Source organism: Nicotiana tomentosiformis, chromosome 11, assembly GCF_000390325.3.
Source record: "Nicotiana tomentosiformis chromosome 11, ASM39032v3, whole genome shotgun sequence".
Taxonomy (NCBI): Eukaryota; Viridiplantae; Streptophyta; class Magnoliopsida; order Solanales; family Solanaceae; genus Nicotiana; species Nicotiana tomentosiformis.
Genome location: NC_090822.1, coordinates 11,654,754 through 11,679,845, shown reverse-complemented (window position 1 = coordinate 11,679,845; position 25,092 = coordinate 11,654,754). Strand labels below are relative to the sequence as shown.

Below are 25,092 nucleotides of genomic sequence, written 5' to 3'. Positions count from 1 at the left end.
TTGTGTTTATTAGTTGCGGGAAAAATGAGTTTGAGTGTTTAAAAGAAAAAGTAAAATGTTTATGTATCGACTTTTAAATACCCAACAAGTTTAAGTGGGCAGAAACCATTTGGCGAAAACAAAATAACAACAATATAAAATATTAGGAAAGAGAATAATTTTAGATAAAATTTCATTTACCATATTGTATTAGATGTAATTGGAAGATCCTAGTCTCCAAATAACAAAGGATATAACACTTATGCAATAACGCTCTCCTGGGATTTCAGTAGCAGCGACAAGAGTTTGCTTTGCCGACCTTAAACTGAAACTGAAACTGGGACGGACCACAAAGTTTGAACTAAGGATTGGATAGGGGCCGCGCGAACGCAGGCCCCCACTACCACAAATTATGACGTAGGCTCGACCACTTGGGCCGACCTTAGGCTAGCACCCCTCCAAAGTGCAATGGAGGTCACAAGCCTAGGCCATGAGTCTTTTTGATCGCCCATTGACCCCGTCCAGGTAAGTATGTTTCTTTGTCAGATCAGCTCATATTTTATTCTACAGCATTTGTTCATTCTCTGTTTGTATTGGCCGGTGTGGGATTAATCAACTAATGAAGAAAGAGAAAACACTCTCTTTTACATTTACAAGATCTTTTTTCTAAGTATGTCTTCTCAACCCTTAAATAGACAGTTTCTCATTTGGCTAGAAAAGTGCACAATGGCACCAATAAAATTCTGAAGCTCAAACTTTCAAGTAGAGAATTCCCAGAGAAGTACTAATCAGAAATGCGGATCATAGAATTATAATGTGAAATTATATTTCATATGATCATGACAGGGTAGAGGAGGGTAAGTAATAAAGTATAAATACACAAGCCATTATATGTCAATCTTCATCGTTTGAGCTAGCTTTTGAGATTGAGATAAGTCGAAGGATTGGACGACAAAATTTGATCAATGATATCAATTCTTTTCCTTGGCGAGCAATACGATAGTCGCCCGACTAAAACAGGGAGATAAATATTGCCTTGTCTATAAATACGTCCATATTCGAAAGCAAGAATCTTTCTTCGTATTCATTTAAATGAATAGAGAATATTACTTGAGTCAGTAACATTTACTAATAAAGCAATACAAATCAAGGCCAGTGCTGAAATTTAGATTTGATTTGGTGGGGTGCGCCAGGCCCTTGCAATAGTGCAACGCATGGGCGACACTTGAGAGCCCAGGTAGCAAGCTACCTTAATGGACTCTCCCCTTAAAAAATTAAGTTAATATCGTGTGAGTCGATGACTCACATATCAGATATTAAACTGATAAGAACAGATACTACACTTGATCTTAGCCAAAAGGCCGAGAAAGGTATGCTTTATCTTGTACACGGCCTTCCGCTTTTATATCAGTCCTCTCCTTTCTGGCTTTTGTTAGCTCTCGATGTGGGATTTCCTTCAGATTGGAGAATTTTATGTTTCATATATGCGCCTTCTCCTTGCCTGTTCTACCATGGTAAATATTTACTCCCCATATTTATGCCAAGCTAAGTAATTTAATCATAGCGGTTAAAAAATAAAGTGAGAATACATATACGGTCAGACATCTCTAAACCTTAATAAATACTAGCAAACATAAACTAATGGAGATATTTCTGAGATAATTACCCAAAAGCCTAACAATTTTTTTTCTTTAGCTTTGTTTACATTAGATAAGATATTTCATCCTCTCTTTTTTTAGTTTTTTTTATCCGGTGTCCGATACCCGCATTGGAATCCCGACTATATCCGGATTCGTGCCGCGTAGGGCCCCATTCGGGGGAAACGCTCCGTATCAAGGATTTTTCCATACGCAAGACTCGAACTCGAGATCTCTGGTTAAGGGAAGAGCGGTCTCATCCACCGCACTACATCCTTTGGTAAAAACCTAACATTTGCAATAACATACACATGGTTTAACAATACAAGTCTATATCTATATTATTATAAAAGTACGAATGTTCTACGCTAAATGTTGGACGACAAAAATATCATTCAAATATTGATCGACTTTTATGTCCTTAAATATTTAATTATTTAATTATTCATTCAAGCAATAATTCTATATTGGATAAAATTGTAATATCCAATAGTGGACTTTGAAATTAACTAATCTTCTGTTAATTTAAATTGTTAATAAATTCTAGATTAGTCCTATTCGAAATTGAGTATGGCAAGACTTCTATCGAAAACACATTACACTTACATTAACTATATATATATATATATATATATTCATGGTGGACAAGAGACAGACTATTTCTTATCTACAAATTCATGAGTTACACTCGACAGACTTTTCTCTCCGGGAAGCGATTCGTAAATTGTTACTGCAACCTTCTCTTTATGCCTTACAATTGATTGTTGTGCGTGATATAATACCTCTAATTAAATCTACTTTAGATGTGTGTTTACCAGAAAAATCGGATAACGTTAGATTTGTGTATATTTTTAAGGATATGCGATACAATTTGATATATAAATCGTGTAGAGAAATAGAAATATGTGTATTTTTGACTATGAGAATGAAAATAGAGAGCAAAAAGAATGAATAAAATAAAGTAAAACAAGCACAAGAGGATATCTTTCAATATGAGAAGTGATCTTTTGTTACAGTGTATGTTGCTTGCTTACCATCCATGTCCCTCTTATAGTAGAGGGATTCTACTTTTTATACAATAAAAATACGTAGTGGAGAGCCCATGATGTATTGTCTTTTCCTCGATTTTCGCCAAGATTCTCTCCCATAGTGCGGTTGCAACGGCCCTAGTCTGCGAGCTCGATACTAGCTCGAGCTCGGCATTGGATCGAGCCCTCAACCTTGGTCCGAGCTCGATTCTGACTTGGGGTCTCGGTATTCGGGGTGAGTGTTGGTCGGTCCATGCATCTTCGATAATCTCTGATTTACCTCGTAGTTCGATTTGGATATGAGCTTGATAATGATATCGAGCTTGTCATTGATCGGTCTTAGAGCTCGAAGCTCGCCACCCTTACTTCGGACCTTGACCGAGCTTGTCATGTAGATATCCTTTGATCGAAACATTATCGTCTCGACCAGTCCGTACGACTGACTCAAATCGATTTTGACCGTACACAATGTGCTTTTTTTAATCACCTGAGTTATTAGTATCCGCAATCTGATATTTTATTGGGTTGTTGAAGAGTAGTAGTTGAATCTTGAACATGAAATGTTTTATTTTTTGGTAAATAAAATATTTTTATTAACCAACTAGAAGTATTACATAAAAAAAACCTGCATACTATAAATATTTATTGAAATTGGTTTAGTTAAGCTTAAAAAAAATTGACTATGGTTCAAGTGAGATATTTGGCTTCTTAATTTTAGCGAAAAGACATGCTTCTTTCCTTTTATATTTGGTTTTACTGCATGTACTGGAAAAACCTAAGAACATTCCAATAATTAACAATCCTTTGGACGGGATCAAGCCGTAGAAGTTCGGATAGTGCTTTGTACATACTACAGACCAGTAACGGGGTCAGAATTTTGACTAAAGAGTGTCAACAAACACACAGTATATATATAATACCGCTACAAGTTTTATGTTTTACATGCTATATTCCTATGTTCTTTCTATTAAAGTTACATGTAACCATTTCATTAGATAAATTGATTAAATTTGTTTTGGGGTGATCATGTCTAGGCCAAGGGAGTAATTCTAGATTTATTATGCTACAATTTGTATATTTGTTTTAACTGCCACCTATATTTATTACTATAAAATTGCAAATGTCAAATGCGAAGTAATATATATTGAACAATGAAAATATTCTCAAAATGGTAACTAACTTTTATCCTTTCAGAAACTAAGTTATTATGTAAAATAAATAATATTAAATAGTATGGTTCATCAATTCTCTTCTTGGTATTCATGTTGAAGTCGGTTATATGGTTCTCCTTTCTTCATATAATAAAAAGACATAACATAAAGCAAGTTTATATGGTTCAACCTGCTCAATCTTATAAAATAACTTAAGCTAACTATTAGACGGGCCTAAGGTTATATGTGCGAGACACGTACATAGAGACTAGTTATTATAAAAACATGAATACAATGTCGGTTTACAAAAAATAGTCTTATAATATTAAGCAAAATAACTCATAATAAAATGACATAACCGAAATTCTAGATATTAGCTTTATAATCCTATTAAGTTTAGAACATAATACTACACGTTTGGAATCCTACATGATTATCTTTAGGAATCTTATTAGTATAATTACTTTCCGGCTGTCTAATTCGTATAAAATTGAACGAGTAAATATCTTTAGTCATGTAATCCTATTATTTTTAAGAGATACTTCTTAAAAAATCATATTACTAATTTAATTTGAAACGTATTATAATGTCCTATTACTAATTTAATTTGAGAATGTATTATATTGTCCAAATCCATTTAGAAAAAATAAAAGCCTATATTATTATAAAAGCGTAAATACAATATTAATATACCAAAATTGCCCTAAAATATTAAACAGAAGAACTCATAGGGAAAGGGCATAACTGCAATAACTTATATTTTGGACTACAATACCTTTTATGCTAATGTTTAATATTTAAGATTTTAAAATTACTAAAATTTGTCTATTAAATTCTTGTTAAACATATGTAAAGAGGTCTAATAAATCAATTTCATCATAATCATCTGTATTGGTGTCCAATACCAAAAAAAGATTGTAATATTAAATGCACTGCATAAAGAGTTAAAATTGGGAAAAAAAATACCCCCACAATAATATATTTTTATATTTTATTTGAATTATTTTCCTACTCAAATAATATTTTTTTATCAATTTTTCGTGTAATATTAAAAAATACTCAATTATTAAACAATAACTAAGAAAATATTTAAGAATATAAATGTGTGAGAAAAAGAAAAAAATGGTAGGTAAGAGTGAATACTACTAATAATTATACAGACATAAAGATCTAAAAGTTCAATCTTGTACCCTTTGAAAATAAAATTTATGGTGGATTAAATTATAATTAAGATTAAATATTTAAAACAAGAGACGAACTAATATTAAGATCTGAATCAACATAGAATAAATTATTTTTTATGTTAAAAGTAAATAATTAAATTTTTTAATTAATTATTTAGCAAGATAATCCAATTCAATTATTTTTTAAATTTATCATATGAGTAAAATTCTTATTCAAGTTAAAAGAAAATCTTAGGTACATAAATTTATTTCATATAAAATAGCATTAGGACACAAAGTTAAAAGATTAATATATTTTTAAGAATCAAAATGTTATCCAAGTATCTTAGGAAACACAATCAAAGCTAAATCATAAACAAGAATAAGCTTTCATGACTATATTATAAAGAATCGACTTTGTTATAACAAAATTAATCTTTGTAGATGCCTATGGTGAAATCGAACTAATATTTCTATGTCACACATTACTTGCAAATATTATATCAAGACACATGGCAGTGTTAGCAATAATCAGAAGTGGTATACCAACAACGGTTTTATTGTGAGGTCACACACTTTATATTTGATATACCTATTCAAACAACTTAAATAATCATCACAAATATATCAAAGCAGAGCAATGATGCTAAATTTATAAGGAAGCAAAATTAATAATATGGGATGAAGCACTTATGGCTAAGTGTCAAACGGAGTTCTAGAGGTATATTTGATATTAATGAACCGTTTGGTAAAAAATTAATGGTCTAGGAGGTAATTTGTGTCAAGTACTACTAGTAGTTCCAAAATCGACAAAAGTAGAGAATGTAAAAGCTAGCTTGCCAAAGTTATACTTCTAGCCTCAAATGAAAAAGATTCATTTGGCAAGAAATATAAATTAAGAACATATCCAATATTCAGTGTCTTCTTGCTTCGTGTCGAAAACGAATAAGAGCATCCAATAAAAGATGATTTGGTTCTTCCTGAACACTTGGTTATCAATCCTAATGGTAATAGTAGTGCATTTAATAAGAGAAATATTTCTATCATTAGATTAAAATATAATTTGTGCAAATCACATGATAGAATTAAGAAGATATTTCTTCGTACGTTAGTGTCACCGTATATATAATAGACTAAGTTGATCTTCCATTGTATATAAGTTGATTTTGAAGAAAAATATGTCTGCCATGCTACTAAAAAATTTAAATACTACGAATAACTTATGTAATAGCATACATATGGTATATAGAAGTTTTTACTATTACGTCACACGTGCAAAAATTATGATACTAGTCAATGTTCTTCTAAGTATATTCTTATCCCTGAATTCAACTTTCGTCTTACGAATTAAGGAATATCTTTTTAAATTTGTGTGAAAATATTTTTAGTATGTTTATGTTTTGCAGATATAATAAATAAAGCACAAGGACAAACATCCTAAATATTTGACTATATTTATTGCAATATATTTTCTTGCACGAACAATAGTATGTTGCACTTTCAAGAGGGATATCAAAATCGACAACAAGAGTTCTGGTTAAGCCAGATCAACCAAAGGATTAGGAGGAAACATACAAAAAAATTATTGTCCACAAAGAAATGTTCTTTAAGATACCATCACATTAAATACTTTTAAATAATAATACAGAATTATCTAACTAATGTCACAACTCCATTTTTTTCGTTGGGATATGGGGAGTTTTTTTTTCAATTTAAGTGATATTAATCGAAATGGGATTATTTATTCAATTCAGAGTCGCCACTTGGAATAATTTATGGTGTCCCAAGTCACCGGTTTGTTTTAAAATCTCAGATCGAGGAAATTGACTTTATTTTTATGGTCTGCGAACACAGAAGACCGGGTAAGAAATTCTGTTAACACGGGAGAAGGTGTGAGGCACTCCCGAGTTCCGTAGTTTTAGCACGGTCGCTTAACAATTACACTTAGCTCGATTATCTGATTATTACATATTTTGAACCTATGTGCATTTTATTCCTTTTGCCACTTTTAATGTTTATGGAATTAATTTGAACAAGTCGCAATGTCGCGCACTCGTTTGTTTTTTGTACACATTGCGAATCGCGCCACGTGAAACGCACCCGCGATTTACAACATGTTTGTTTTTATTAGTATTTGAAGTTCTGGTCGAGTCACGTGAAACGCACACTCGAATTGGGATTTACGTATCACGACCATGCTACGGAAACCGTACCCATAATCACGATGATTTATTATTAATCGCGCCTAAAAGCAAGCTACGATGTTCATGAGTTATTCATTTGCTAAAGTTTAAGACTATTTGGGAATGTCCAAGAATTATAGAATCCTTTATGCACATGATTACTGGCGAAATGACTTATCTAACGAACTCTCTTTTCATTTTTTTTTATTATTGATTATTAATTAATAGAAGAGCAAAGATGTTATTAATTGAATAAAAATCAAGCAACTAAATATCAAAAACAGAAGGCTGTCCATTCGATACCCAAAGCAAATTCACGGACAAGTCATATGGCCATTAGCAATTAATTCTAAAATATCAAAATATGCAAATCAAAAGACCATGGACACAAATAAAGCATTTAACAAAGAATACACGATATCACTAGTAATGTTGAAGCAATAAGGAAAAAGAAAACAAACCTTTTATTAGCTTTCAAAGTATACAAAGAAAGGCACGTTGAAGAAGCTAACAACGAAGAGACCCGCTAATAATAGACCACGTCGGAACCTCGAAACTCGCCGGGAAAAGCTTGTCGGAAAATTCAACTCGAACCCGACCAAAACGTTGTTGTTTTGTGAGGAAAGAGGGTTGTTTTCTAGCTATTTTTCAGCTGAATTTGGAGCTTCATTGGACTGGTTTTACTAGTGGTCTGAGGCTGATTTCTATGGCTAAAACAGTGAGGGTTAGGACGAGAGGTAAACAGTGTAGTGACGAAGGGAAATGCTCGTCGGCAAACTGGTGGTCAGCTCCAGCAGCGGCGATGGCAGCTAAAAGCGAGAAGTGTGCGAGAAAAAAAAAACAAAATGGAAAGAGCAGCGGGAGGAGGGGTGAGCAGCGGGGCTGGCCATAGTTGCCGGTATTTTTCGGCTACTCGTCGGCGATGGAGATCAAGAAGGGTGGTCGGCTTTTCCTTTTTCTCTTTCCTAAAATCGATCCCCTCTATATCTCTCGTGCTCTCTCTATCTTCTCCTTTTTAGCCCCCAACTCTTTTTGTTTCTCTATCTATCCACACTCTATTTCTGTTTGTTTCCCCACCCCTGCTTTCCCCGTTCTTTTTCCTCTATGCGGTCAATGTCTGTTTTTTTTTATAATGTGGGGTGAATATATGGGGATAAAATGAAGGAACGTGGATAGAATATTCTTCCAAAAACCTGAAATGGCCAAAACGCGAGCCTGTCCATGTGATGCCATGAGAATTTTGGATAAAAAGGAATCAAACTTTGTTATGAAACTTTGTCATTTTGTGCTAAGATGGCATAATCTCATTTGCTCACTTTTTATTTTTTTGGCTGATTTTTTTTTCTGGATAATAACTAAAAAAAAAAAAACATACTCCTACTAAACTAAAAATAGCAAGGTAAAATTACTACATACTCAATATCTTATTTATTAAAGCATCTAACTTAGAAATTAAATTAATATAGACGTAAAACATAATAATAATTTTTTTTAAAACCTTTTTTTTTCTTTACAAATATAGATAAAACCTATACTAAAAATGTGACTCTTTTTATTTTATTTTATTATTGTTTTCAATTTTCTTAAGTAATATATATATATAAAAGAAAAAATAAGAGTTAAAATATGTAGATTAAACTTAAAATATATTTACATACTAAAAAGTGATGAAAAATTCAAATATAGTCAAAAATTAAGTGCTCACAACTGCCCCTCTTTGCTTGGAAACATGAATAGTGACGTGCTCGTTGGGGTCGATCGTTCCGTTATATTTGGGTATTTCGGGCATACAGAATTTTTTGGGGATTGGTTTTGGGGCTGCACTCGAGGGAAAAGGCATTTGAATGAATTTTTTTGAATCTAGCCCTTTTATCATTAGTGGAGCTCCCGGGATCTGATCGACCCTGGAATTATATGTTTATACTTTTTTATCGTTGGCTTCGACTCGTTTTGTGAGTTCCTCGAGCAATTTAGTAATTTCGGGAGTAGTCCCCGATTCTTGCTCATTTGACTTCACTATGGCTAGTTCCGTTCTGTGGGTGATTTCTCGAAGCAGATTGGGCTCCGGCCTGCTTTGTACCTGAGTTTGGCTTTGCAATTGAGCTATCGCTATTTGATGGGCTTGTAACATCTCGAAGACCATCCGTAAGCTGATTTTGATCTCCTCCACGTTATGGGTGTCTCGAGCTACGGATCGAGTACCGCCCTGAATGCTTTTTTTCCGGTTCGGAATGTTGGGTCGCCTCAAGAGACACTTGTGAATTGACATCTAGAGGTACTTCGACTCAAGCTTCAGTGACATCGTTAATTCGCCTTCCGGCCCTGGGTGTCAAGTTGTTGGTTTCATCTTGAAGGCCGGCTTCGTGGTCGATAGGTAAAGCCATCGATCAAGGGTTTGCCATTGTTGATTTGAAGTTGTAAACTGGTGTTTATTGCAGATTTATATCAAACAATCACTGTTATCCTTAGCCCCACTGTGGGCGCCAAACTGTTTATCCGAAAAATCGAATAATGTTAGATTTGTGTATGGTTCTAAGAATATGCGATACAATTTGATATATAAGTCGTGTAGAGAAATAGAAATATGTGTATTCTTGACTATGAGAATAAAAATAGAGAGCAAAAAGAATGAATAAGATAAAGTAAAACAAGCACAAGGGGATATCTTTCAATATGAGAAGTGATCTTTTGTTATAGTGTATGTTGCTTGCTTACAATCCATGCCCCTCTTATAGTAGATGGATTCTACTTTTTATACAATAAAATATACGTAGTGGAGAGCCCATGATGTATTGTCTTTTTCTCGATTTCCGCCAAGATTCTCTCCCATAGTGCGGTTGCAACGACCCTAGTCTGCGAGCTCGATACTGGCTCGAGCTCGGCATTGGATCGAGCCCTCAACCTTGGTCCGAGCTCGATTCTGACTTGGGGTCTCGGTATTCGGGGTGAGTGTTGGTCGGTCTATGCATCTTCGATAATCTCTGTTTTACCTCGTAGTTCAATTTGGATATGAGCTCGATAATGATATCGAGCTTGTCATTGATCGGTCTTAGAGCTCGAAGCTCGCCACCCTTACTTCGGACCTTGACCGAGCTTGTCATGCAGATATACTTTAATCGAAACATTATCGTCTCGACCAGTCCGTACGACTAACTCAAATCGATTTTGACCGTACATAATGTGCTTTTTTTAATCACCTGAGTTATTAGTATCCGCAATCTGATGTTTTGTTTGGTTGTTGAAGAGTAGTAGTTGAATCTTGAACATTTTTTTTTTTTTGGTAAATAAAATATTTTTATTAACCAACTAGAAGTATTACATAAAAAAAACCCTGCATACTATAAATATTTATTAAAATTGGTTTAGTTAAGCTTAAAAAAAATTGACTATGGTTCAAGTGAGATATTTGGCTCGAAAAGACATGCTTCTTTCCTTTTATATTTGGTTTTACTGCATGTACTGGAAAAACCTAAGAACATACCAATAATTAACAATCCGTTGGACGGGATCAAGCCGTAAAAGTGTCACTTTGTACAACAATCGATTTGATGTGATCGTGTCGTTATCTTGTGTTTTACTCTTATTTTGCTTTTTCTTATTATTAATAAATATATTTTATCCTTTACACTAAATTTTTATATAATAATTCTATCCCGTATCCTACTTTTTTTTTTGTAATATTATAAGTTTATTCTTCATATTGTTGGTATATGACATCATAAAACAAAAGCAAACGGTACAGTCTATCAAAATATTATAGTCATCAAAATAATACAATACTTATAATACAATCCAATTCGATACATTATGGAATGATGTGTAACAACCATCCAAACAAACTAAACGAATTTAATTTCTAGATTTGCTTGAGTAATTGCATTTAAAGTAGTAGAATGCAAATTGATAGGGGATAATCAAATTTTTAACTGGTTAAGTTAAACTGTTAAAGTGATGCAAGAAAAGGAAAAAAAAAGGTTAACGTAATGCAATTAATACTCCATTTTAGTTCCAGATATTTTGTCATCAAAGTCTGAACCTTTAATTCACACAAAAATCGTAAATAGTTTAAGCACTTTTTAGTTATTTTTGTTTTAAATTTTCGTTTGGTTAAAGAAATCTAAATCGACAAATTAGTCTAATCACTTTGGAACCTTTTCTTTTGCATCAGCTGAACTTTCGGAGATGGATAAAGCACCTTTTTTTTAATAACATATTTTCTTTTCTTTTTTGGGCTTTATGTAAAGTCTATTGAATTTGGATAAGCTTTGTTGGCACATATTTCAATATATTATCTTTTCTAATAGTTTTTCAATTATGATTTTATTTAATGAGGGGATAGTCGTTCGGTAAACTTTAGACAGAATGATCAACAAGGGTCATGATAGAGTGATAATTACGTGTTCATCCTTAATTAGATATTTCAGATTCGAACCATATATATGAAGTCGCGTATGTTAGTGAGCGTTTTACTCCTAATGTAAAAAATTTCGGCGAATATCCGAATTTAATCGGGCCCCAATACGAATACCAAATATCGAGTGAAAAAAAAAAATTAGACCGATTGATTATGCAAAATATTGTTATGTTGTCATTTAATGGAAATTGAGGACCTTTGCTTTTATTGGCAATATTTAATTAGGCTAGTGAAGTTGCTTTTATCGTGGATTGTTGAAGTACGTGATCATTTCATTTAAAAGATGAAAACATTCTTTATTAGTTAATTATGTTTTTAACCGTTATAATTAAGGTTGGTTTGAGAACTTTGACATTGGAATTGGATTTTTACCTAATTCAATTTCGAAAATTTGAATGCTAGTCCTGATTTTACTCCACTAATTTACTTCATTTTTCTAGTCGATCCATCTATTTTATTTTGTTATTGAACCGATTAACTGTAACTATAAATTATACTTCTCGAACTCATATAAAGAGTAGTCTTTCAATATAAGGCCTCCGCTCATCGTTTGTTAGCAATTCTCAAACAATTATTAAAATTAATGAACTACCCCTCATACAAAAATCTTTTATTGTTATTATTTAAATTAAATTTGATACAACCTCATAATAAAAGCTAAAGTATTAATCTTCACTTAGCTCTAACCTATACTAGCATGTCTAAAATATAGAAAGTTCACTTCCAGAATCCACGGGCGAGGGTCTTTCGAAAACAATCTTTCTACTCTCCGGGTAGGAGAGTAGGAGTAAGGTATGCGTACACTCTACCCTCCTCAGACCCCGCTTGTGAAAACTCACTGAATTATTGTTATTCTTGTACTTCCAGAATCCACGGGTAACCTGATTAATTTTAGTCAAGGAATTAAAACAAATAAAGCGAATACTTAAATAAATTGAGTAGTTAGGTTATTTAAGTTATTAACTTAGTTTATTAGGTCTTTATTAATACCAGGTGTTTATAGAACTCTAAAGAGTAAATGAAGTATTCTAAATATTATTCCCTCCTTCCTTTGGTAGCATCCACTAGTTCAGAATTTTACTTGTTTATTTTCGAAAATCAAGAAAATTCTTTTTTTTCATGTTTTAATTTTATCACTAATTACTCATTCCCCAAGATCTTTTGAAATGCTATTATTATTATGCGTAAAATTGTAAATACAAACTTCATTTTTTTAAAAGGAGTGCAAAGTCAAAAGTGGACAACTAAAAGTGAACGGAGAGAGTACAAACTCCAAGAGTTTGAGACAAGTTATCCATCACAATCCGAAAAAATTAATCCAAAATTGTTAGATTTTTTGGTGTCAAAATAGAGGACTTCTTCTCCATTTAATCGTCTTAAGTAGCGGTGGCAAAATGGTTAAAAGAAAATAGTTAACCACTCATATTATCCACTAAAAAATGGGTTGGATAATGAATCTTTTAAAAAGGGGTCAAATATGGATAAAAACCATATTATTCATTTAGAAAATGAATAACCAATGAGTTTAACTTTTAAATTTGTAAAACCTCAAATTGGGAGTTCCTCAAGTTTGGATAAGAAGAAAATGAGGCTTCTCTGGTCTAGTCAAAGAATCAAGAGAAGGAGAAATATGGAACGTATATTAAAGAAATTATTATCACCAAAAATTATGATGAGATGGATAAAATTTCGTTATTATTAATTAAAAATCTAACATTCACTAGTTCAGAATTTCCCATATAATAATGCTTTCCATCTGCCACTAATATTCGGCCAAAATCATAATGACTTAATTTTGTTAGAAGTTTGACTGCTTGAATAGGCGGCTATTTAAGTTAATTCTTCCTAAAAAAAACAAAGTTTCCCGACAATAGAGTTTTCTTATGGAAAACTATGTATAATAGTTACAATTCTTTTACTGGAATCTTATTAAATAGTATGGTTCATCAATTCTCTTCTTGGTATTCATGTTGAAGTCGGTTATATGGTTTTCCTTTCTTCATATAATAAAAAGACATAACAGAAAGCAAGTTTATATGGTTCAACCTGCTCAATCTTATAAAATAACTTAAGCTAACTATTAGACGGGCCTAAGGTTATACATGCGAAACACGTACATAGAGACTAGTTATTATAAAAACATGAATATAATGTCGGTTTACAAAAATAGTCTTATAATATTAAGCAAAATAACTCATAATAAAATGACATAACCGAAATTCTAGATATTAGCTTTATAATCCTATTAAGTTTAGGACATAATACTACACGTTTGGAATCCTACATGATTATCTTTAGGAATCCTATTAGTATAATTACTTTCCGGCTGTCTAATTCGTATAAAATTGAACGAGTAAATATCTTTAGTCATGTAATCCTATTATTTTTAAGAGATACTTCTTAAAAAATCATATTACTAATTTAATTTGAAACGTATTATAATGTCCTATTACTAATTTAATTTGAGAATGTATTATATTGTCCAAATCCATTAAGAAAAAATGAAAGCCTATATTATTATAAAAGCGTAAATACAATATTAATATACCAAAATTGCCCTAAAATATTAAATAGAAGAACTCATAGGGAAAGGACATAACTGCAATAACTTATATTTTGGACTAAAATACCTTTTATGCTAATGTTTAATATTTAAGATTTTAAAATTAATAAAATTTATCTATTAAATTCTTGTTAAACATATGTAAAGAGGTTTAATAAATCAATTTCATCATAATCATATGTATTGGCAGTACATTACCACTCCATAATGTCCAATACCAAAAAAAAATATTAAATGGACTGCATAAAGAGTTGAAATTGAGAAAAAAATACCCCCATAATAATATATTTTTATATTATATTTGAATTATTTTCCTACTCAAATAATATATTTTTATCAATTTTTCGTGTAATATTAAAAAATACTCAATTATTAAACAACAACTAAGAAAATATTTAAAAATATATAACTGTGAGAAAGAGAAAAAAAATGGTAGGTAAGAGTGAATACTACTAATGATTATACAGACATAAAGATCTAAAAGTTCAATATTTTACCGTTTGAAAATAAAATTTATGGTGGATAAAATTATAATTAAGATTAAATATTCAAAATAAGAGACGAACTAATATTAAGATCTGAATCAACATAGAATAAATTATTTTTTACGTTAGAAGTAAATAATTAAATCTTTTAATTAATTATTTAGCAAGATAATCCAATTCAATTATTTTTTAAATTCATCATATAAGTAAAATTCTTATTCAAGTTAAAAGAAAATCTTAGGTACATAAATTTATTTCATAAAAAATAGCGTTAGGACACAAAGTTAAAAGATTAATATATTATTAAGAATCAAAATGTTATCCAAGTGTCTCAGGAAACACAATCAAAGCTAAATCCTAAACAAGAATAAGCTTTCATGACTATATTATACAGAGTCGACTTTGCTATAACGAGATTAATCTTTGTAGATACCTATGGTGAAATCGAAATAATATTTCTATGTCACGCATTACTTGCAAATATTATATCAAGACACATGACAGTGTTAGCAATAACAAAAAAGTGGTATACCAACAACAATTTTATTGTGAGGCCACACACTTTATATTTGATATACCTATTCAAACAACTTAAATAATTATCGCAAATATATCAAAGCAGAGCAATGGTGCTAAATTTATAAGGAAAGCAAAATTAATAATATGGGATGAAGCACTTATGGCTAAGTGTCAAACGAAGTTCTAGAGGTATATTGGATATTAATGAACCGTTTGGTAAAATATTAATGGTTTGGGAGGTAATTTGTGTCAAGTATTACTAGTAGTTCCAAAATATACAAAAGTGGAGAATGTAAAAGCTAGCTTGCCAAAGTTATACTTCTGGCCTCAAATGAAAAAGATTCAATTGACAAGAAATATAAATTAAGAACATATCCAATATTCAGTGTCTTCTTGCTTCGTGTCGAAAACGAATAAGAGCATCCAATAAAAGATGATTTGGTTCTTCCTGAACACTTGGTTATCAATCCTAATAGTAATAGTAGTGCATTTAATAAGAGAAATGTTTCTATCATTAGATTAAAACGCAATTTCTTCGGGGTGTTGAGGAGGCAGTGGCGCGTGTTAGGCCGAATTCAGTCACTTTGATCCAAATCTTGTCTTAAGAAATTCATTTAATATGTATAAATTGTTAATTTAGAATCCAGTAACTTAAAAGTGTTAGAAATTTGAACCTATAAATTTCAAATTTTGGCTCCGTCTTTGGAAGGAAAGGGGTTCAGGGCGTGTTGCAGATTTACTTGTATGACTGAAGTTTGGTGTTTTGATAAATCTACTTTATATTTTATAAGATTGAGCAGGTTGAACAGAAATTATATTTTTTGTATATATATACATTTTGTATGTTATATACAAAAATTATTCAAATTTTATACACTTTTTCGACTATCAAATATCCTAAATAATTAGTTGGGTTGGCGAAGTGAACTTGCCGAAAAATATTTCACGATTTAGAGAATGAAATATTATTTAAGGCTATCAAATAACTTAAAACACAGATAATATGAACAGAAGATAACACAAAATTCGAGAAGATAAACTTTAGATCAATTAACAAGATTCATGTGGAATGACTGAAAGCAGAATCCTTTTTATCTTGAATGTTCACATTTACAATTTAATTTATTCTACGTCCATTGTCAAAATTATATATAAAAAAAACAAATAACTTGTAACTATAGCAATTATACACATTCAAATGGTCAATCTTCTACAAAATAAGAGTATCAAAGTTTGTAGGAAAATGCTAAACCTTTATAAAATATCAAATCAAATTATAGTATTATAATGCATACAGTATTTCTTTTGCAGTAGTGCAACGCATGGGCGACGCTTGAGAGTCCAAATAGCAAGCTACCTTAACGGACTCTCTCCTTTAAAAAATTAAGTTAATATCATGTGAGTCAATATCATGGTGGAAAACAAGTGCAAAAGGAACCCAATTCGACAATAATCTGGTCGAACGACTTGCATTAAAATAAGATCTTTTTTGGTTTAACCATTTGGCAGTCAGAACTCATTGGCTCGTTTAATCCAGAACTTAGCCTGCCTTTTATCTTTCCTTCTATTCTAGGCGAGGAGGGAAATTTAGAATAAATAGCCCCATAAAAAATTATAAACTAGTCAAAGGACAGCCTGCCTTATTCTTCTCCCGTTCGGGACCCCTATTTTCTCGGAGATAGCTTGGTCTGAGCTAGAACATCAGATTCGTGCGCAAGAGCGTATTTCATAGTTGATTCAACAATACCAAATCAACGACAACATTTTAAAAATAAACAAAAATGAATATAAAGTTTGTTCTTCCTGGTAATGAATATAAAGTTTGTAAGCTTATAAAGTTTCTTTATGGCTTGAAACAAGCACCAAAACAGTGGCATGAAAAGTTTGATAGTATAATATTTTCAAATGGTTTCGTACATAATCAGGCTAACAAATGTATTTACTCAAAGTTTACAGTAGATTATGGAGTTGTTATTTGTATTTATGTCGACGATGTTGGAAAACGTGTCAGGCTAATAGAAGGAGAAAATATTTAAAAGAGAAAAGCAATAAATTGTACATGACAAGACAAAATTTACGTGGTTCATCAATTTTGCCTACTCCACGACCACACAAAGAATAGCTCTTTATTAATTGAAGAGAGAAAGAAGAAGTTGAGGGATGATTTACAAATGAAAATGCATACCCCTTTTATAGGCATTTGAATGCCCTGCCGAGGTAAGCGCTTATATCATAGGAATGCTGATGTAAGCACTTACATCATAGGAATGTCAATGTAAGTGCTTACATCATAAATTTATCCTCAAACCTATGTTACATCAAGAAAGAAATTAAAAAAAGATTTGCTATTCTATGGTGGCGCCTTCATGCTATCAGTCTTGAAGGCTAACTGAGGCAGTGCACAGCCTCAGTTTGTCAACACCGACAACTTTGGTCAACATATTTGACGGGTTCTTTGATCCTGGTATCTTCTGCATGGAAAGAGTTTCTTCACTTATCAACTCTCGGATATGATGATACCTTAACTGGATATGCTTCGATCTTGCATGAAACACTGGATTCTTGGCAAGATGAATTGCACTCTGGCTATCGCTGAAAAGCTCACAATTGTCCTGCTCTTTACCTAGCTCTGTAAGAAAATTCTTAAGCCAAATCATCTCCTTTCCAGCTTCTGAGATTTCCATGTACTCTACTTCAGTGGTAGATAGAGCAACACTTTTCTGAAGTCTGGACATCCAGCTAACAGCAGTACCACCCAAGATGAACACGTAGCCTGTGGTACTTTTTCGACTATCCAGATCGCCGCCTAAATTTGCATCAGCAAAACCTTGTAAGATAATATTACTCCTTTTAAAACAAAGTGCCATACCTGAGGTGCCTTTGAGATATCGCAATATCCATTTTATACCTTCCTAATGCTCATTTTCTAGATTTGACATGTATCTACTGATAAATCCAACTGCAGGAGCTATGTCAGGTCTAGTGCAAACCATAGCATACATCAAACTTCCTACTGCTAAAGCATATGGAACTTTGGACATGTACTTCCTTTTTTCATTTGTCTTAGGTGATTGGCCTTTTGACAGATTAAGATGGCTTCCGAGTGGAGTGCTTTTGGTCTTTGCATCATGAAGACTGAACCTGCTTAGCACCTTCTGTATGTACTTTTCTTGAGACAATTTTAAGGTTCCTTCAGACATGTTTTTACTAATCCTCATCCTAAGCATTTGCTTAGCTGGTCCTAAGTCTTTCATTTTAAACTCCTCCGCCAATTGTTGCTTAACCATGTTGATCTCATTTATGCTAAATCCTGCAATTAGCATATCATCAACGTACAACAGTAAATGATATAGGATTTATCAAAATTTTTGATATAATAACAATGGTCCATCTCACATCGTGTGAAACCATTATTATGCATGAATCCATCAAATTTCTTGTACTATTATCGGGGTGCTTGTTTCAAACCATACAAACTCTTCTGCAACTTACACACAAGGTTTGTTTACCAGAAACTTGAAAACCTTTAGGTTGCTTCATGTAGATGTCTTCTTCAAGGTCACCATGCAAGAAAGCAATTTTAACATCTAGCTACTCCAAATGCAAATTTTCTGCAGCTACGATACTTAGCACCAACCTGATAGTAGTTAATTTGACTACAGGAGAGAAGATCTTGGTGTAGTCAATCCCTTCCTTCTGCTGAAAGCCTTTTACTATTAATCGTGCTTTGTATCTCGTCTTACCATCATGATCTTCCTTGACCCTGTACACCCACTTACTTTGCAATGCCTTCTTTCCTTTTGGTAACTCTGTAAGTATCCATGTTTTATTCTTTTGAAGAGAATTCATCTCTTCTTTCATGGCTAGCTTCCACTTATCAGAGCTTATCACCTGCATTGCTTCAACAAAATGCTTTGGTTCTCCAGCATCAGTCAGAAGTAAATAGTGGAGAGAGAGAGTTAACCTATCTGGAGCATTCGTGACTCTTTTAGATCTCCTCAAAGTAGGTTCAGGATTAACTGATCCCGAATTTGATTCAAGTCCTGACTCCAAAAATGGTTCTCCATCTATTTCTATCTCTGATTCTGGTTCTAATTCTGATTCTGATCCAGATTCGGCTTCTGGTTCGGTATCTTCAATTTCAGATCCAGTTGTAGTCTCTCTAGCCCCTTTATTTTCTGATATTTCTTCTAACTAAACTGTTTTAGATGTCCGTCTTCTGGTGCTGGTTGGTTCTACTTCGAGCTTGTCTTTGTACATCATATTTTCATTAAATGTGACATTCATGTGTCTTAGGATCTTTCTATTCTGATCATCCCAAAATTGATAACCAAAATTATCATAACCATAGCCAATAAAGAAACATTTCTTGGCCTTAGGATCAAGCTTATCTTTATCATTAGAGTTTACATGCACATAAGCAACACACCCAAAAAATTTCAGATATGAGAGAGTTACCTCCTTTCATGTCCATACCTCTACAGAAATTTCAAAATCCAGTGGTATAGAGGGTCCCATGTTTATGAGGTAAGCTTCCGTGTTAATAGCCTCAACCCAAAAATACTTCGGCAATCCAAAATGTATTCTCATACTTCTAGCTCGTTCATTCAGGGTTATGTTTTTCAACTTCAGCTTTCCATCTTTTAAAGGTAACAAACACATGAGATTTATTTTTCAGAAAATAAACCCATACCTTTCTTGTAGAATCATCAACGAAGGTTACAAGTGCTGGTCCCCACACATCTGTATGCACTAGTTTCAGCTTCTCTTTCTTTGGCGTCCTTCCCACCTTTGAGAAACTAACTCTCTTCTGTTTCCCGTAAATGCAATCTTCGCACAAACCGAATTCAACTTGCTTTAGGTTTGGCAACTTTTCTTTGGATGCCAACAACTTCATTCCCTTCTCACTCATATGCCCGAGCCTTCGGTGCCACAATGTTGTATCACGACCATGATCAATTGTTGCTATAATATCTCTCTGTATTGCAGTTGCACACAATGTTCCCTTCTTAAAGCCTCGTGCCACAGTCAAATTTCCTTTAGTTATCTTCCACGATCCGTTACCGAATATTGTTGTATATCCTTCACTGTCAATCTGACCCATAGATATCAGATTTTTCTTGAGGTTAGGAACATGTCAGACATTTTGCAATTTTTATAGCGTGCCTTATGAAGCCTTTATACGAACTTCACATTTCGCGACAATGTCTAGAGGTTCGCCGTCTGCTAGATAAACCATCCCAAATTTTCCAGCAATATAATTATGCGATAATTCATTGCATGATGTAGAGTGAAATGATGCACTTAAGTCGAGAATCCAAGATTCGACTGGACTGTCTATAAAACAAATTAGTACATCACCAACTTGTTCAGCAATTGCATTTGCTGAATTATAATCACTGACTATTGTAGTGACCCTTTTTATCGCAATTCCAACACATAATGTCTTTGCGATTTTTGAATTTTCCTCTTCTCCTTGACTTTGATCTGCCACGACCATGACTTTGTCCTCTTTGGCTGTTTCTCCCCCTGCTTTCGGTATTCAAAGCAAATCCTGGGGAATCACTTGATTCTCTCTGGCAAATATCTTCACTTAGAAGCAAGTCTCTAATATCATCCAATTTGAGTTTGGTACTTCCCGATGAACTGCTAACTGCAATTACTATTGCAGACCAACTTTCCGATAAAGATTATAGTAGAATCAATGCCCTGATTTCATTATCGAATATTATATTGACAGAACTCAACTGAGTTAATATTACATTAAACTCATTGATATGTTCCGTGACAGATCCACCTTTTTTCATCTTTAAGTTGAACAATCGACGCATCAAATAGACATTATTTGAAGTAGATGGCTTCTCGTACATATTTGATAATGCCTTCATCAAGCATGCAGTGGTCTTCTCGTTAATGATGTTAAACGTCTCATTTCGTGTTAGCGTCAAACGAATCGCACGAAGAGCTTGGCGATCTAATAGATCCCAATCCGCTTTGGCCATATTCTCTGGTTTTACCTCGGTTAGAGGTAAGTGTAATCTTTTCTGGTACAAATAATCCTCTATTTGTATTTTTTAGAATTCAAAATATTTACTATTGAACTTGTCAATATTAACATTCCCTTCTTCCGATGCTATTTTTCACAAAAATAATTTATGTGAATAATAACGATGATCAATAATGTCGCACTATTCTTGTGAATAGTACCTGCACTGATAACGTACTTTTTTACCAGAATTACATTGTCTGTGCTCTAATACCAGTTGTTGGGAAACGTGTCAGGCTAACGGTAAAGTTATATTTTGTGATGGTCACGGGTTCGAGCCGTAGAATCAGCTACTGATACTTGCATCAGGGTAGGTTGTCTGCATCACACCCATTAAGGTGCGGTTCTTCCACATACCCTGCCTATATCACACTCCCCATGAGATGCGACCCTTCCCGAGACCCTGCATGAAAGATGCATCGTGCATCGGGCTGACCTTTATATTGAAAGAATAAAATACATGAGCTACTTTGAGCTATGTTCAACTGGTTCTCAAATTCTCCTTTGAGAAGGTTCATCTTAGCCATAGTCTGATAGCAACAAGAAAACACCACGAAGTAGCTTGACATGATAATAGCTAGCTAAAACCATAATTCAAATAAATAGGCCAGCTAATGATAGAAGTATCAAGCCAAAATGCATTATCAATAGCTTTAGTTTGCAAGAGAAACTCATAATAAGTGGAAGCTATAAGGTGTGATGAAGTATAATTTGACCCGAAATATGAAAGAATTATTTCTAGGAGAAAAGTCCTAAACTTTTAAGCATCAGCAACATGTTCCTTAAAATAAACTTATTTAAAACTGGGATATCCTTTTCTTTACATCAGAATACTGGCATATGCAGAGATATCGCACATAGCCTCTCCACCTTCATAAGGTAGAGGTAAGGTTTGCGTATACATTACCCTCCCCAAGCCCCACTTGTGGGATTCCACTGGGTTTGTTGTTGTAGTTGTTGCAGAGATATCGCACAGAGTCACAGACCATTAAGCAAATTCAACTTTCCTCACTGGAGTTGTAAAGGTGGATTCAGATATCATTCTAATATCATATCCTATCATAGCTGCATGATAACTCAATTTTCATATGAAATTGAAGCATACAAAGTGCTCTTGAGGACAAAGAGTAGATTGTGGATAGGATTTCTGGATATACTCTATCTGACAAGTTTCAACGTTCTAACTAGAAAAGAACTGTGAGAGAGAATGCAAATAGCAAACAAGAGCAGTATGATATATTGGAAAGTTGATTCCAATTCCTAGAAGGGACTTTAACAACCAGATAAACTACTTGATAATGTAGCATGTATAGTGCTAAAAATGAGAAATATTCCTGGTATACCTTTTTCTTCACTTCAACTCGAGCTTTCAGCATCACGCCATATTAGCTAGTACATGACACTTCTACATTGGTTCTTGGAACATAAAATAACGCTGCTAAGCGCATCTTCTCACACTTTTTCTTCATGATTTGGTGGTTGGTTAATCCCATAGTACAACTTATTAGGTTAATATAACTGACTTGGTCGCCTTTCTTCAAAACTTACATGAACAAATGGTTCAAATCATATTCGTCAATCCCTAGTTACGCCAAGGCTCCCCTTCAATGCATCTCTTTGATTTCTCTAAATCATCTCTTGCATTAGAGGCAATAAATTGTCTTTAAGCAAGATGTAAATCTCCTTCTTCTCGGGGTGAGACTTGTCTCCCACAAAAAATATGTGATTTTTCCCATTGACTTCTATTTCACTAATACCGGGTACTTTCTTCACATTTCTCTCCTTCATTTTCTTTCTTACTTGCGCAAAATCACCCCATCTCCCAGAAGCAGCATAAGCATTTGCCATTAGTACATAAGCTCCTGAGTTACCTGGTTCGCGCTCTACTATTTCATCGCAGATCTGGTTCGCTACTCCAACATCTCCGTGCAACTTGCAAGCGCCGAGTAAAGCCCCTAGAACAGCACCATCACATTCCTCCGGAGGCATCTCGTGCACCACCTTCATAGCCTCATCAACTAACTTACCACGACCTAAAATGTCGACAAGGCAACAATAATGCTCAGCCCTCGGTTTTAAACCATAGGCGTGTCTCATAGACTCGAAAAACTTTCGACCTTTCTTAACAAGACCGGCATGACTACAAGCTGACAAAAGTCCCACAAAAGTGATCTCATCTGGCTTGTTACCGGACCTTAGCATTTGCGCGAAGGCTTGTAATGCTTGGTTTCCAAGACCATGATTAGCATATGCCAGTATCATTGCAGTCCATGAAACAACATCCTTTACTTTGAGATTCTCAAAAGTGATCAATGATGAGTTTATATCTCCACATCTGGAGTACATGGTGACGAGAGCATTATTAAGCGAAGTGTCTTGGTCAAATCCTAGCAGTAAAACAAGAACATGTGCTTGCAATAACTCCAAGATGCCCACACACGAGGTCACTACACTGGTAAGAGTAGTCTGATTAGGCCTTAAGCCCGACCGAAGCATGAGAATGAAACACTTCAATGCTTCACCCTCAAGGCCACTTTTTGCGTACCCGTCAATCATTACATTCCAACTTACAATATCTTTATTAGGCATCAAATCAAAAAGTTCATTGGCCGTAGACACTAGACCTTCATCAACATAGGCCGTTATCATAGCGTTCCACGCAGCTGGATCCTTATTTGGCATTTGATCAAAGTACTCTCTTGCCAATTCTATCAACCCATTTCTTGCAAGACCAGTAACGATAGTTGTCCAAGAAACTGCATTTTTCCATGGCATTGCGTTAAATAGTTCCAAAGCTTTGTTCACCCTGTTATCATGTAAACAACCTTGAATCATAACATTCCAAGAATATAAATTACGTTCAGGCATCTTATCAAAGAGCTCAAGAGCTTGATCCACCTGACTATCTTCAACATAAGCCTTGATCATCGCCGTCCAAACAATGACATTTTTCTGAGGAATCTGATCAAAAATACGTCGTGCCTCAGTAATCAAACCATTTTGAGCAAAGCCCACCATTGCTGTAGTCCAGGTAACCACATTTTTCTCAGGCATTTCTTGAAGCAACTTTCGAGCTTCATCCACTCTACGGTTCTGAAAATACCCAGAAATCAAACTGGTCCACGCATAAACGTTTCTATCAGGCATTCGCTCAAAGATTCTTCGAGCCTCATCGAGTCTGCCAACTTTAGCATATGCATGAACCATAGCAGAATCAGACACTACATTTCTCTCAGGCATGGAATAAAACAACCTCTCAGCTTTAGGAAGATCCTTATGTTTTAAATAAACAGTAATCATTGAAGCATAAGAAACAACATCTCTTCGAGGCATTTCGTCGAACACCTTCCTAGCTTCTATAACTTTGCCTTGACGGCCTAATGTCATAATCATTTTGTTAAAGCTACAAATGGACTGTCTTGTGGTAGATTCTAAGTGGGGTTTTGACTGTATATGTTTTTGAATAGGTGATTTTGGTTTTGAATATGTTCTTGAAAGGAATGGACGCCTCAAAATGCGGCCATAATCATTATTCAGCAAATAATGTGAACTCCAAACTATAAAAGAGTGGCTTAATTTAATCAAACTTCTGGTTTTATACATGATTCTTTGTTGATAATCTCAGCTGTGGGATTATTGTTGTATGGAAATACTAGTAGTAGTAGATACACAGATTAAAGATGTGATAGGAACAGAATTTAGAGACACATTTGCTTGTAACTTGTTCTGAGAGGCAAATTTGAAAATAGACATTTAAGAGTCTGTTAGTCGAACAAACATCAAATTCATGGGTTTTATTAAAGTGACTTCACGTGTTTCAATTTCATGACAAACGTAAGTGCTTAAATTGATTCGGGATTGTAAAAACAAACTTATATAGGAATAATATAAGCACTAGCTTCTGTTTATATAGGAATAATTTGG

General features: G+C 33.7%; 1 protein-coding gene, 1 long non-coding RNA gene and 2 other non-coding genes across 4 annotated transcripts; all 4 read right to left on the bottom strand.

Annotated features, from left to right (window-relative positions):
- Positions 1-351: 351 nt before the first annotated feature.
- Positions 352-512, bottom strand: LOC138902156 (U1 spliceosomal RNA). The gene has a single exon (XR_011412481.1). It is a non-coding gene; the product is annotated as a U1 spliceosomal RNA (small nuclear RNA).
- LOC108948243 (uncharacterized) lies at positions 352-8,326 on the bottom strand. Its single transcript, XR_011412212.1, has 2 exons — positions 7,603-8,326; positions 352-1,480 (listed from the first exon to the last, which is right to left on the bottom strand). It is a non-coding gene; the product is annotated as an uncharacterized lncRNA (long non-coding RNA).
- LOC117275015 (U2 spliceosomal RNA) lies at positions 1,159-1,353 on the bottom strand. Its single transcript, XR_004505173.2, has one exon. It is a non-coding gene; the product is annotated as a U2 spliceosomal RNA (small nuclear RNA).
- A 13,620-nt stretch (positions 8,327-21,946) lies between the features above and the next one.
- LOC138900884 (pentatricopeptide repeat-containing protein At4g02750-like) lies at positions 21,947-25,016 on the bottom strand. The gene has a single exon (XM_070188531.1). The coding sequence runs from the start codon at positions 24,769-24,771 to the stop codon at positions 22,795-22,797; it is 1,977 nt and encodes a 658-aa protein (XP_070044632.1). The 5' UTR covers positions 24,772-25,016; the 3' UTR covers positions 21,947-22,794.
- Between the last annotated feature and the right edge of the window lie 76 nt (positions 25,017-25,092).